Here is a 14,231-nt window from a genome sequence, read left to right on the forward strand (position 1 = left end):
ATGGCGGTTTCATCGAGGTGGTATGCAGAGGCATCGGCCAGTTTCCAGGCTGCACTTCCTGCTGGAAAGCTGCCTCTGGGCTACACCAAGGTACAAGTATTGTAAGTCAGAAGAATCCTCAGAGCTTCACAAAGCTGTCTGTAAATTACTGTGTGGCCCAGAGAAGTCACATTTTTTAATGCGACACCATTTTCCTTCAAACATTCACCCACCAAACAGTGGTTCAGCACAAGACGGTTCTATGCATAAATGGAGAGAGTTATCGTGGGTTATTGCAGAGTCTTGCTAAAACGCAAGAAGGGAGTTCCAGCACAGTCAGAATCTGTCGCCCCAAACAAAGCCCAGTCTAAGAGGTTCCCAGCCACAAAAGTCTGATGCTCCAACGTGCACAGCCACTGAGTTGTGTCCCCACACTTGCTCATGGCCCTGAATTTCAATCATTGGGTCTGATCCATGGAGATCACAGATCTAGTAATCCAGAGAAGGCACTACCTTCTTCCAGCTTTCCATCTCCTTCTGCACTACCACTATGGCATCCTATAAAAACACCTTCTATAAGCAGCGATCACAATGAGCAGTGTCAAATTAAAGTAGGTGTCAAAACTACAAATTCCAGAACCTGAGTTTCCACTGGCGACTTGGAAACTCTCATAAAGTCTGTGTTTGATTTGGATGGTTCAAAGACACAAAATCCAGGCTGGTTTGTGGGACCTTCCCCCCATTTTCCAGACCTCCCAGCACTGGTAATTGCTCTCGCTGCTTCACAGCTTCCACACTTTCAGAGTCAAAGCCGATAGAGAGCACCTTCATAAAAACAAAGCAGAAAGAAAACAGCTGCTACCCTTGATGGGGCAGCATCTACAATTTCAACTGACTGGCCTCCTTCCTTCCCTTCTGCTCAGGTAACTATTACCTCTTAGGGAAAAACATCTGGAAAACACCTCATTTTTTGCAAGGAGCCACAGAAGATTTTTTTTTCCCTTCCTAAGCTAATTTCTGATGGAAGCAAATAAGTAAGAAGAAACTCTTAACTGTGAAAAAAATTGTAATTAAAACCCGTCACTGACAAAGAATTGCTCACATCGAGTGTACAAAGTAAGAGTCTACTGAATTACAGGGGATTTGGTATCTGCTGAGGAGTTCTAGGTCTTCTACATAACAGGTGGCTTCCAGGGCACTATATCACATAGCCCAATCACCTGGAAAACACAGGCCACGCCGCTGTGATCAGTAGCTACATACTGAGCACACCATTTTTAACCAAAGCATGATGAGCTCTTTGTCTTACCTCTACAAGGCTTTTTGCCACTGTCCTGGCATAGTTGAAGTATTTCCTGTTTCCATTTTGTAGCTTTTATTTCCTTTGGTTGCACAATTTTGTTGTGGAGTTAAAAAAACATGTCTTTCGGTGACCAGTTATTTTATCACAGAGAAATTACACAACCATAGCCACTTCTTACAGCATTTTCCATTAGCGGGTCTCCAAAGCTTTACAAGCATCCCTAGTAACACTGTATTTTACAGGAGAGACTTGGCCACCAAGAGAAGAAATACCATGGCCAAAATAAATTAGCAGGAAGCAGCAAAAGAGAGCAGGTGTGATAAGCTGGGTGATGTTCATACCATTATTTTGCAAATAGCAGGTATCTTCCTCTTGCTTCCAGAGGATATTGGGTGAGGCAGAGCAAGGTCTTGTACGCCTCATCCCTGAATTTATGGATAACGGAATATTTGCACAATTACTACTAAAAGTGAAATCTCTGTGTTTGGTTGTCCTGACCGTTTAGTCATTTGATGACTACAATGCTGCAGCAGTTTCTTCTGAGTCTAACGTTACTCCCTATCTATGTCAGCACGTTAGAAGCATTACCAAACGTTCCTCTGACCAGTGTAGGAACACAAGTGCCAGGGTGTACCCCAGAATGTGTTCTGACCTGGAGACTCTAAAACATGTTGATTTGATTACCATAATTCTTCATTTCCTGAATCACCTGCCAAGCTTATTGGCAAATTCTTGCTCGTATCACTCTCAGTAGCCAGATTTCTGATCACATAAGCTTGTTATCCCATGACTGGCACTTCACGCTGACTTCCAGGGATGCTTCACAGTGATATTCAAGGACCTGGAATTCTTGTGACCGTGGGCTGGGTTCTCCTTTGCTGGTTTAATACTTTCACCTCTGCTTACTGTGACACTCAAGGCACAGTGAGTGCCTCCTCCACTGTTTAAAATCGTAGGAGAAATTCTCAAAACGATCTACAACCACAAGTCTCAAAGCCTACAGAGCTGCCACAGAGCTAGCTTTTCAACGGGCGTTTAGGCTTGGCAGCGGAATGAAGCCTAGTCTGATGCACACAACTCAGTTAAGCACCTACACTCGCTCTAGAGTACCTGAAGAGAGCTAGGCATTTGGGATAGGTTACAGAAGCCAGAGTGCTAAGGTGGTCACAATAAAATAAAGAAGAATGCATGCCACAAATGTGCCCCTCTAGGAACAGCTCCCAGAGCTGACTCACCGGGGCACACATTTTACCTCTCTATCTACCTCTCTAGAGAAACAGGTAAACACATGCACACTGAAAGATTTAAATGATAGCAGCGTCATGATCCCACTAGTTTTTATGAGCCCTAGTCTGGGTAAGAGGCCAGTAGGGTTTCAGAGGGCTGTGGTCAATAGGGTTTCAGGGGTCTCCTCTCCTCTTCTCTAGTGCCCTTCCATTTCCCAGCATATTTGAGCCCCCCAATGTCCAGAGCTTATTCCACAGTGCAGACAGCAGCACAAAGTGGCTCTGCCATGCTGAGCCCCGTCTCTCCTGTGCTGAGACCCATCCCACATGCAGGCTCTGCAGATATTTAGATGGTGGCATATAGGTGAAATCCAGAAATCTTGGATGTTCAAGTGTAGACAATCCTGATGATGTGGCTTGGATACATGACTGTATGTTCTCCCCTACTCAAGGGTTCTGACTACCACCTCAGGATGCATTAGGCCAAAAATATTAATAGCAGCTCTCTAGCCTAACTGCTCAAAAACTTATCAGGGAGAGGGAGGCCTTGTTTCAGACCTTATTCCAAGATCTAATATCCAAAACACAGAGGAATATATTTGTCAAACTGGACCACAAGACCTTCTCCCAGTGGTGGTAGTAGGTAGGAAAGGAACGCAGCTTCAAATTTCCTGAAATTATGCTCTAACCGTTTAGCCACTGGAGAAAAGCTGGAGAGGAACTAGCACCGCCATGTCTTCCATCAAGCCTCCTTCACATCTGATCTTCCTACTTTCTATCTTGCTTGTACACCACAGCTTTCTCTTACAACTAAATTAGTTCCTACTAGCCTTTTGCAGGTAGATAACAAGCAACCTCTGGCCAAACTACAAGAGTAGTAAAAGCAATGTGACCAGGTTGATGAAGGTGTAGCCTTGAGCTAATACAACCTCGTTGCTAAGGAAGGGCTCAGCACCGTTAATACAACCCCTTTGGTGATCTCAGAACAACAGAGCAAATTTGTGTCTGACTGCTGTATACTAACGTACTGCAGCACCCCTACCTTACCCTCATGGTTGTACAAGGTACGTATTGCTCTTGTTCAGACCGTTTAGACTTTCAGATTATAAACTGCCCAAAAGGTAGGTTTCAGGAATTTTATAGCCATAGCCTTTGGCAGCACTAGCTCCTAAATCTCACTGAAGGTCAATGGGTCTTAAGTGTTTAAATTACTCAGGTATCTTGAAATTTGCTAACATCTTTTCTTCTGGGATTCTTAGCAATGTAATACGTGGGATTCCTGCTCTCAGAGGCTGTCTTCCAAGTCCAGTATGAATATCCTGTTTGCAATCCAGCGTTTGGTTAGCAGACATTGCAGTGTCAGTCAGAAATGCTATCCAGAACCTTTGATGAATGATTGCATTGCATAGTGTACGTAGGAAGCAGTCCTAGGTGGCAGATCTATGCTCTAACCTACACTTATATTCCTGGGGGAACCTGCCAAAAAACAAATCTGTGATCAACAATGGAATTCCACCCATTTTAAAGACAAATTTCTCAGGCAAACCTCTTGTCCTGCATTCCAAATGCACTTTCCAGATACCTAAAATTTGCTTAGCCCTGGCTTGCTTCAAACATACGGAGAGACTCCTCTGTTGCAATTCCCTACTTCTGCTCCAGGCCTTTTAACAAGGTAAACTCATCTAAATTGTCTCTTACCATACGTGCCCTGTAAGGAAATGCTTGCCATTTGTAAAAGGCAAAGTCTGTATGTGTGGATTGCTTTGATCATAAGAAGACTGGCCCATGATAACCATCTGGAATCTACACAGATGTTTAGTACAAGGACCATTGCTTATCCTACTGTATGATAACATTACATGGTGACTTCAAAGACAATTGCCACAATGTTTTCAAATCACAGCCTTCCATGCACTCAATTATTATTCTTTACACAAGAACACACACCCATATGCGATGTTCACAGAATAAACTGCAGTAAGAAATTATAAATATGGAACAAATCTACTCAGGCTAAAAATAAAATATTAATTCTGGAACAAGTTACGAAGCTCTTGCGCAGGACAAACCTCCTTTGAACTCACACGGATATCAAGTTCCTAAAGCAAACGTACTGAAAGCCAAGATACAAGTCTGCTTCAGGTTTCTTTTAGTCTAATTTCCAGTAAAGTTTACCCAAGTGAAAGAGAACATAAACACTGAAGCAAGAATACCCTACTCCTAGGGCAAAACTCACGAGTTAAAATCGAGCACTCCATGTGCTCCCCTAATGGACTTTCCACCAAAGCTCTTCTTTGAGAGTAAGTTAACAGCTTCACAGACCTCTTGGTCATAGTTAATGGCTCCCTCCTATAAATGACAGAACGTTCAAAATTCTCCCATTTCGCTTTCTGTCAAGGTCACCTTTGCATTTCATTAGAGCATAGCTTACAAAAAGCCAACCAGACAAGACATCACTCTCCATGTAAGTTACTGCAATGGTTAATCATTCTCAGGGATAAAACGCGTATCAAAATTTGTCATTTGAGTTAGAATGGCTTCAAATTCTAGTAACTGTTTTCATATTTGTGCTCTGGACATACTTCAGCAATACCATCAGACTGTCTCTCCCCCTTCCTGCTAACCACTTTTTTAATGTCTTGTCCCCATCCAAAATAAGCAATGGCCTGGGTTCAGCCCCATGGAGATCACAAGCAACCAAAATCAATTATTTCCAATGCTCTGCTAAAGATACCTCTGATAGCATCAGTTATTACAAACGAAACCAAGATCATCAATACATTCCCTCGCAAAGAAAATTAAATGTCCATGGTTTCTGCATGAAAGGAAGTCCTAGGTATTGCTTATCTGTTTTTGTCTTTAAGAGAATACTGTCCTTTGAGGAGAACTGCATATTGCAATTAAGAAAAATTAAACTGCTACCAAAAATGTCCTCTTTCAAAGATGTTCAGTTGTAACCATAATGTATAATGACGCAGGGTGATTTTTTTTTTTTAATCCAGATGAAGCTAAAATTGGAAATGAAAATATTTAATTGACTCAACTGGCAGAAGTTCCATTTAATTCCATTGGAATTTTGCCATCAGACCTGTAAACATGTGGCTTTTGATAACACATGTTTAATTAACTCTTTCATATGAAGCCAGAAAGCAAATATGGATGAAGCTGTACTTGAGAATAGTGACTTGCTCAGTGACAGCTTAGGTATTTATTATATTTTAATCATAGTGGGATGGAGTGAGTAGCCGTAAGTTTTGTGCATCACTTCAGGACACATCATAAGAGCAGAAGTCCACCCAGCAGTTAGAAGAACACTGCATTTTCACAGCATCTGAAAGCTAGCAGTGCCTCAGCATAATTTTTACTACGGCTTTTACATTTTCCTCAAAGTTGAGAAAACTACCCACATATTATAGAAATAACTGGAAAAAAGAAAAAAAACACGCTGAATCTTTGTTTTTATATATTACTTTGCATAAGTCCAACCACTTTCTGAGCACTCAGAAGCTAGACACTAGTTATTTAAGTCCCAGTTCATAAACATAAAATCAAAACAAAAGATGTTCAAACTAGCTGAAATAAAAATAGAAACCAGTGCTGGGCACTGGTTAAAATAAAAATAGAGATGAGTGTTGTGAATAATCAGTGCTTGGGTTTGTTTTTTTCTGAACTCCTATATTTATGCAAATATGTAAGAAAGCAAAATTCTAGTAATTTATCTAGGATTATGTACTATAGGGGACTGGTAACACAATGTGGCCTCCTTAATCTTTAAATGACTGGTCCAATTCAAATGGCCTGTTGGGGCACCAATAAAATGTTAATATTGCTAACAAATATTGAGATTGCCAGAGATGTTGCTTTTCACATCATTAGAAAAATACCACAGATAAACCCCGCAGCGTACGGCTAAAACAATAATCAACTGGGGAAACTAAATAACAAATGTCTAAGTGTGATCCTAATCCATTCGCTTATGTCTACACTGGAAAAAATAGATCTCAGCTGGCAACAGACACTGACAACTGAATCTGTCAAGAGAATGATTTATCCTTTCTCACCGAGGTGGTCTTTCTTGGAAGGACCAGCTCAGTGTGTTACTAGTGAGAGAATACATTTGGGAATGGGACACCCCGGACCTAGAAGTTCAAGTGGAGGTTTCTAACAAAACTCCAAGACACTCTCTCAATCCAAGCCTCCTTCCAAAACATCTGATTAATGCTTGGCAGAGTGACAAGGTAAACAAGGGAAAAGAAGTTACTGGCCAGGCAAGTTAGCAGGGAAGTTCACTGATCTCAAGATCTCTCACTGCTGACATTTTCCAGTAAAGCTCTCTTTGGTGCATGATTTCTAACCCGTTCCACACGCTGCTTTCAGAAGTTCCCCCTTCTCACAGGCCAGGATGAATGGGTGGCGGGCAAGAGAGGCGAGTAGGAGGAAATGTCTAGCCTCCCCCCACCTTTTCTCTTCCCGCTCTACCAGCACCTTGCCATTCAGCTCAGAGCCAGGAACAGGTTTTTGCAGCAATCCCAGTAGCTTGAACTCTGAGGGAAAAAAGGCAACACTCTGCTAAATAGACAAACCAGTCTTTTTTCCCTTCTAATGTCTATTGCTTTTTAGTACACTCTATGGACACTGCTGTCACTGTTGCAGTGTATTTTCTGCACTTAAAGGTGGAGGCTGACTTTTCAGAGTTGCTAATCTGGCACTGGTTTTGAACATTAAATTGACTTCATGTACAACCAAAATGCTGATGACATCAGCAATAAGAAACTCATTGTTCATAAAGACTTCCTAGTGGCTGGCTGGAGATCTTCAGGACAGGACTATACATTGTGACTTGCTGAACAAGTTAAATACAAACAGCGCTTCAGAACACAGCAAGGGATGGGGTCTGTCCGTTTACCCTCCTCTCTGTATTCACTGGAGACTAAAGCCCCTTCCATCTAGAAGCAGAGGAATTTTAGTCTGCTACTTCACTCTATGATATGTAGTTAGGAATCAAGTGAGAATTGGGAATGCACAAGAAACTTCCAATCTCCACAAGCACAAAGCTGGTAAAAGTAATTATTCTATATTTTTTCCCTAGGTTCTGAATGAGCTTCTTCCTCTCCCTTCCAGGTTCTGTGCAAGGCTCCAGTTATGTGAATGTCCTAAAAACCATTTCACTCAAATAAAGCCAATTATTTTGTCTTTAAGTTTACACATAGATTCTTTTTTCTGAAAACAATCTCATTTTAAGCTATAAATATTGTAAAACACTCCCAACATTTGGCATCACATTTTATGAAAATCTGCAGAGACCCCTGGCTGACTGATTATAGTTCTTGAAGTAAGCTTGATAAGTGCTTGCTCTCTACCAAGTATGAATCTCCCCACAAGCACTACCTGCCAAAATCAGTCCCTTCTAACATCAGTTATCTCTGGAGACAGGAAAAGAATAATATTCTTTTTTTAACAGCTTTTACCCCTTCTGTACTCACTCTATTATCAATGCTGTTTCCCAGATAATCAGCAGTGAGTTAACCTACATCATTTAAATTACTATATCTAATCACTCTGTGATTTCATAGTACTACAACATGCAGGCCTGGGCCTCAGCACAACAAATACAATGGAAAACACATGCTAAATGCCAGACAGGTTTCCCTTTTTGTAGCCTGCATTTTGGTTCCTCCATTCCTGAAGCCCCAGCAAAATATTCTGTGTACTTAAACAGTTCCTGCCTGAGAAGCCATTCAAAATACACTGGTATTTTAAGCAACGACCCTGAAAACTGCATTCAGTCTCTCCGGGTCACCACTTTTGAAGTCAGTTTCTCACTTGCTGTCTCTTCCAATTTTCTTTCCTACTTGCTTCCCACCCCCTCATTCCTCCTTTTTTCTGGACAGTGTCTGGTCTCTGCTCAGCTGGAGCAGGCAGCAGCATGACTGAGAGGCTAGTACCCTAAACCTTGTCTCTTTTTTCAAGAAGGTAATTAGAATTACAGTCTTGAGGGGAAGAAAGGACCCACAGACTCACAGGTTCACTCAAAGACTTTCTTTTCAAAACAATGTTTTAACTCTGGTCATCACGGCTACTGTGATCTGGAACTATTAAGCTCCTGAGCTGAACAGCCTTCATAGCAATTCATTTTTAAAATCCCATTTCAGATTTTGCAACAGCAACACCAATTCATCGCTCTTGAATATCGCATTTGTCTCTTGGGTTTTTGGTCACTTCTTCATGCGATGGTCTTCAAAGCACTTTCACAATCACAGATCCACTCAGTACTACCTCTGTTAGAGCTACTCTGGTACACCAAAGATTACCAGGGTTGCACAAAGGGAGAGTAAATCAAAACATGGAGCTTGTTTCTTTATTAGACAATGCTGGAGGAGGAAAGGAGAAAGGGATCTAGCATACACATAAGAATACAGAGGAGAATTACAGTAAATGAACAGTTAATTATATTACTTCTTTCTGACCTCACCGTTTCCTCTCCCTGATGCTCTCAACCCCTCATAAACGAGGATTTTTTTTTTCCCTCTTCTTATCAACCTTGCTCCTTTCAGACTATCACAACTTAGAAATCCTGAGACTAACACATTTCAAGTTTAGCAGAAAAGCTCAATCTTTCCCCAACACGAATCTATCAGTTTTGCAGCTGCCTTTTCCAAAAGCTCCTTTGCTTATACAATTACAGCTCCAGCTTACTTCAGAGTCCTACTAAGATGAAAGCATGATGTGATGGGATGTGCCCAATTAGATGCCACCAATCTTCAGCAGTTTAGGCATTTAACCTCTGTCTGATCCTGCCAAATCACACCTGGCAAAGCCTGCATTACCTTAATGACTGAGAGTCTCCAGAGCTTTCATTATGGTCTGTGTTGAGCTCACCAACCAACTAGTGAGAAAATTGTTGTTCTCAAATTTAGATAGGAGGCAAAAGCCATCAGAATGTTCAGGAAAGGGAGGTATATATTTTTCTATGCGAAGTATGAAGCCTACCTCTTTCTCCTGGTCTTCCTGGTTGACCAGGACTTCCTGGAAACCCTTGCATGCCTGGTGATCCTTGTTCACCCTGTGGCCCTGGAGCCCCTGGCCGACCTGGCTCACCAGGAGGTCCTGCGATGGTTCGTGTTGAGACAGACTGGCTTGGAATCTGGTTCAGAATTGAGTTATATCTTGCCATATGACCTGTCAGGAAAAAATGTCCTCATTTTCAAGTTACAGTGGAGAATCTGGTTCAGCTAAGTTTGAACAGAGCACTGGCAGGTCCTCAAGGTCTATCATGCTTTGATAATATGAAGTTGTGTGCTTGTAGGTGGAGAAACAGTGGTTTAGGGAGTACACAGAAAAGGGGAAGACTATTCTGTAGAATTTTATTTCCTTGTTTTGATGGTTTGGGTTTTTTTGTATTTTATGTCTATAAAAATTTAAAATTGTTACAGCAGAAGCTTCTGTATACTATAACAGACTGGAGACAATTCAGGCTATTTTTTAGATGCCTGTGATGCTAGTCAGCAATAATTGGACATAAATACATTCAAACATAAATCTAGTCAGAACATAAATCCTGACCGTCTAGACTAAAATGAACAGATCTGCTTGCATGCTCTGAAAAGCATCATATTTGTAAGTAATTGTGGCAGGAAAAGATCCATTCTAGAGATAGAAGCATATGAACTGTCGATGTACTTACCCTGGATGAGTTGTTCACACACTTGCCGAGCAACAGCACGCACCATTGCTTGGGACTGGAGATCACCCTGGATAACAACAGCAGCAGAGTCATAACACATTTTTTTGCATCATTTCTGTCTTGAAAACGCTTAGAGCAATGAAAGACATTTATTATCCCTGAGAGATTATATCCTCACAGATGAGAAAAAAAGCCAAAAAAGTTTTGGGATTTCCCTGGTTCCCATTACTGTTTTGAGCCAGCAAACAGAGGTCAGAGAAGATAACCCTAATGAGAGATTTGGGGACATGCTTAATGCTACATACTTCTCACCTTCAAAACATTACTGTAGCTGTATATAAGACAATGTCTGGAAAAGAAGGAAAATTTACCTGATTGCACAGAGAAAACTATTGTGCATGTAAACACAGAGAAACACAAATTGTCGGAGAAAGCTTTTTATCAGACAGAAAACAGGGAAAAATATTTGGTTAATGTGAACATAGGCTTACCCGCTCACCCCTTTCACCCTTAGCTCCAGGAGGACCCTATGAAAAGATTCAATACAAAATTAATTCTCATTTTGTTCTTGCTCAAAATTTTTAATGCCTAAACGTTGTCTCCCTTGCAGCATCAGAGTAAAAGGAGAAAAACCAGACAAGGAACATGGTTTCAGGAGGCTATGTGACAATAACAAAAACACGTTTTCCATTTCACTACTCAACAAAATGTTCATCTTTGGCAATTACATGGTGACAATGACTTTCTCGGGGGTTTGTCACATACTGAATTCTCTTGTTTAAACTGTCAGCAAGGGCAGGCCACCAGATGATGCATTTCACATGGCTGAAATGGATCTAATCACCACTGAGTATAAGGAAGGGAAGGCTGATGGGAGACAAAATATCGGTCTGAAATTTGTAGCATTCGCTGCACCGAGACTCTGCATCCGCTATGAACAGAGTCAGCAATGGGATTAAACTGCACAGAAAATTAAGTGTGACATTAAAGATAGTGTAATACTGTAATGATGGTAAGGATCGTTACGGATTGGAACAAGTTGTCTAGGGCAGTTACAACTTCACCAGTGGAGGGTTTTGGGGTAGGCTAGACATCTCTCAGGAACTCCTGAAGCGAGGAAAGGTCTGCATGAAGAGGTAACCAGCTGACTGATGCATGGTTAAAGCACAGCTTATTCTATCCTGGGAAAGGAGAACCTCCTACAAAGACTGCAAGGTTATTTCTAGGCCTCTTTTCTATTGCTCTGCCTTTTGGGAAAGACAGTTATTGAACCTCAATAATTTTTTACCCACCTAGCTGTTTTTTCAGAACTACTAGAGTCTAAACATTCACAGCAGAGGTCTTACATGACTCACAGGGATATCTACACTCTAGGAAATCTAGTTCAATATCTGGAACATGTGTTTGGACAGGAACTGAATAGGCAGCGTGTTATACATTGATAGTAATAAGTTCCATAGCTCATCAAATCTCCTTAGTAGATTTCATGATTACGCTTAGAAACTATGCAGAACTGGGCATTAGGGTTTTTTTGCTTATATATTATCAGTCATTTCATTTCCACTTAACCAAATAAAAATGCTTGCATTGGACTAAATCTCCAAAGCAAACTGGATTTTGAAAAAAAATTCTATTCTACAAATCGAGTCAGAAGTACACACTGTCACATTATGATGCCTTTAAAAATTAAGTAGAACATTCACTGGAAAAAACTGAGCAGGCTTTATAATTAAGCAAGTGGTCAAATGTTAAAATGTGAATACACAGTATTATCTGAACTGTTACAGAGAAAAAGAGGTCCACTGTAAATCTTCTCTTTTATGTAATTTACACACTCATTTTATAGTTGTATTCCTTTCTTCTAGTTAAACGGAGGTTTTTTTATAATAAAGAAAATAATATCTGAAAGACAAACTTAGTATTAGAGGTTCCTAATACTTATTTTCAGTATAGAGGGTGTAATTTTCCACTCAATGAAACTGATGGTCAAATTCATAATAACATTCTAGAAAAAGCCCTGATCATTAGTCAGTTGCCCTGATGTAAACCCAGAGTAACCATGGAAGCGAGTTTTTTATTCATGCAATATTTTCACAGTTTGAAAATCAGAATAATATTTTGGAAATATTCAGGTTAATAAACGGCATACTTTAATTTCCTGGGAGTTGCTTGAAGTGGAAAGGAAAAAACCGGAGAAAGTAATTACACACAGACTACAAATTCACATATTGTTATGTTTTTAAGTCCTGTGTTTTAATCTTGTGTTTTGACTCTCTAATCCCTATATTCCAAACATTGTATGCAAGATCAACAAGTAAATTTAATTATGAAGAATGAACAAAGAAAGACCACTATGATGTTTTGCTTAGCCACTAACTGCAAACAGATCATAAGCTATAAATGTTGAGGAGTTCTGTGAAACAGTGAAGCAAGGATCAGAAAACAATTAATCCACAACAGCAAATATAGCAATATTCATTAAGTTTACTCACAGGAGCTCCAACATCACCTTGTGGCCCCTGGCTTCCAGTAACACCTGGAACACCTGGAGCACCAGGTATGCCCTACATGGAAAAAGAGAAAGAAAATACTTAGTGGTGATGACAATCAACACCCATGAATCCTGATGGGAGAAATAACTGTGTGATGGAGAGCAAGTTCACAAAGCAGACGGTACACAGGCAGTTCTGCAAGTCAAAGACTGGAGATGCTGGGAGAGAGGATTAAGAAGTGCATGTTGCAGTAAAAAGAGCACCGAAAGCACAGCTCTGAGAAAAGCACTCAAGACAAACGGACTTGTGTTGCTTGCTTTCTGAAACAGGCACAGACTGGTGAACCTCAAGACTAAATCCTGTGACGTTACTACCGTGTTCAGGGGGGATGACTCAGAACATTCTTTGTAAAAAGAACAGGATTGCTTGGAGAATGCTCAATGCCATCAGCAGTTTCACCTAATGTCTTAAATCTATCAAGAAGGCATTAACTTTTCCTAGCTGCCCTAGCTGAGAAGGAAGGGACTGATGCTGGAGGTAACATAGTTATTGCTTTGCAGGCTGAACGTGGCCTCTGCTGTCTTCCTTGATTACTCTATGAGAGCATTTGCACTCACCTCCAGCCTCCAGACCAAGCAAAACTTGGCAGCTCACTTCAACTAACAATCCTAATTGGAATTTCTTACAAAAAGAAAATCTTGTTTCAAACATTAAGAGCACTAATTCCCTTTATATAGTGCAGTTACTTGACTAAGAACAAGCTATCAATCTATTGACGGAACAACTGTTTCCCCTTCCCATGGGAGACATTTTTTCTTGAGCTAAGAGTGGAAAGAAATGACACTGGACAGCAGCTCTCTGCCAACTCCAAGCATCATGAGAATTTTAACTTCCAAGGAGAACCCTTGGCCTTGGTCTATCCACTGAAGCCTTGATAACAGTGACCTACAATCCCCTAAAATCCTGCTGACTTTTACAGTAACGAATTCCATGGGCAATACTCACCGTTGGGCCAGGAGGTCCTTGTGGGCCTGTGGGTCCATCTTTGCCAGGAAGGCCCTATAAGAGAGAAATATATGCAATTTTATCACCTTTTAGATGTACTTCATGAATCTGTTCCATTTCATCTAGAATACTTTTTTTTTCTTTTTTTTTTCTTTGTTTTTTCTTAAATTAATAACTGGTCGTAGTGGTTTCTTAGAAGAAAATCCCCTTATTTGCCCTGGGGAGGGTTTATTTCTGAAAAGGAGCTATAGCATCGTCGGTATTTAAAAAAAAAAAATTCATCTAGTCTCACAGCACTTTCGAAGTAAGAAGCAGCAATGCAAAACTATTTGTACTGGCAATTTTCTACTTCTGAGCGAATTTCACTTATAATGCTGACGTAGTGAGGTAAATGAGAACATTTGCTGTCAGACTTCTGTACCGCAAAAGGGGTCACACTTCTACATCTGTTCTCACTGGTTGTAACTATTCACAGTCCCACTGATTAAGTGCTGAAAGATGGCAACTGAGAGTCTATCTCTCTGCCCAGCAGTACTGTACGT

General features: G+C 40.7%; 1 protein-coding gene across 1 annotated transcript in view; it reads right to left on the bottom strand.

Annotated features, from left to right (window-relative positions):
* The window catches only part of COL14A1 (collagen, type XIV, alpha 1), a 121,986-nt gene that overhangs the window by 3,209 nt on the left and 104,546 nt on the right, over positions 1–14,231 (bottom strand). The window contains exons 40-44 of the mRNA XM_009321668.1: positions 13,690–13,743; positions 12,685–12,756; positions 10,684–10,719; positions 10,193–10,259; positions 9,499–9,687 (exon numbers count right to left, since the gene is read on the bottom strand). Of these exons, the coding sequence (XP_009319943.1) occupies positions 9,499–9,687; positions 10,193–10,259; positions 10,684–10,719; positions 12,685–12,756; positions 13,690–13,743 (418 nt within the window). The remainder of the gene's footprint in view (positions 1–9,498; positions 9,688–10,192; positions 10,260–10,683; positions 10,720–12,684; positions 12,757–13,689; positions 13,744–14,231) is intronic.

The sequence above is a fragment of the Pygoscelis adeliae genome, unplaced genomic scaffold, assembly GCF_000699105.1.
Source record: "Pygoscelis adeliae isolate BGI_AS28 unplaced genomic scaffold, ASM69910v1 Scaffold111, whole genome shotgun sequence".
NCBI lineage: Eukaryota > Metazoa > Chordata > Aves > Sphenisciformes > Spheniscidae > Pygoscelis > Pygoscelis adeliae.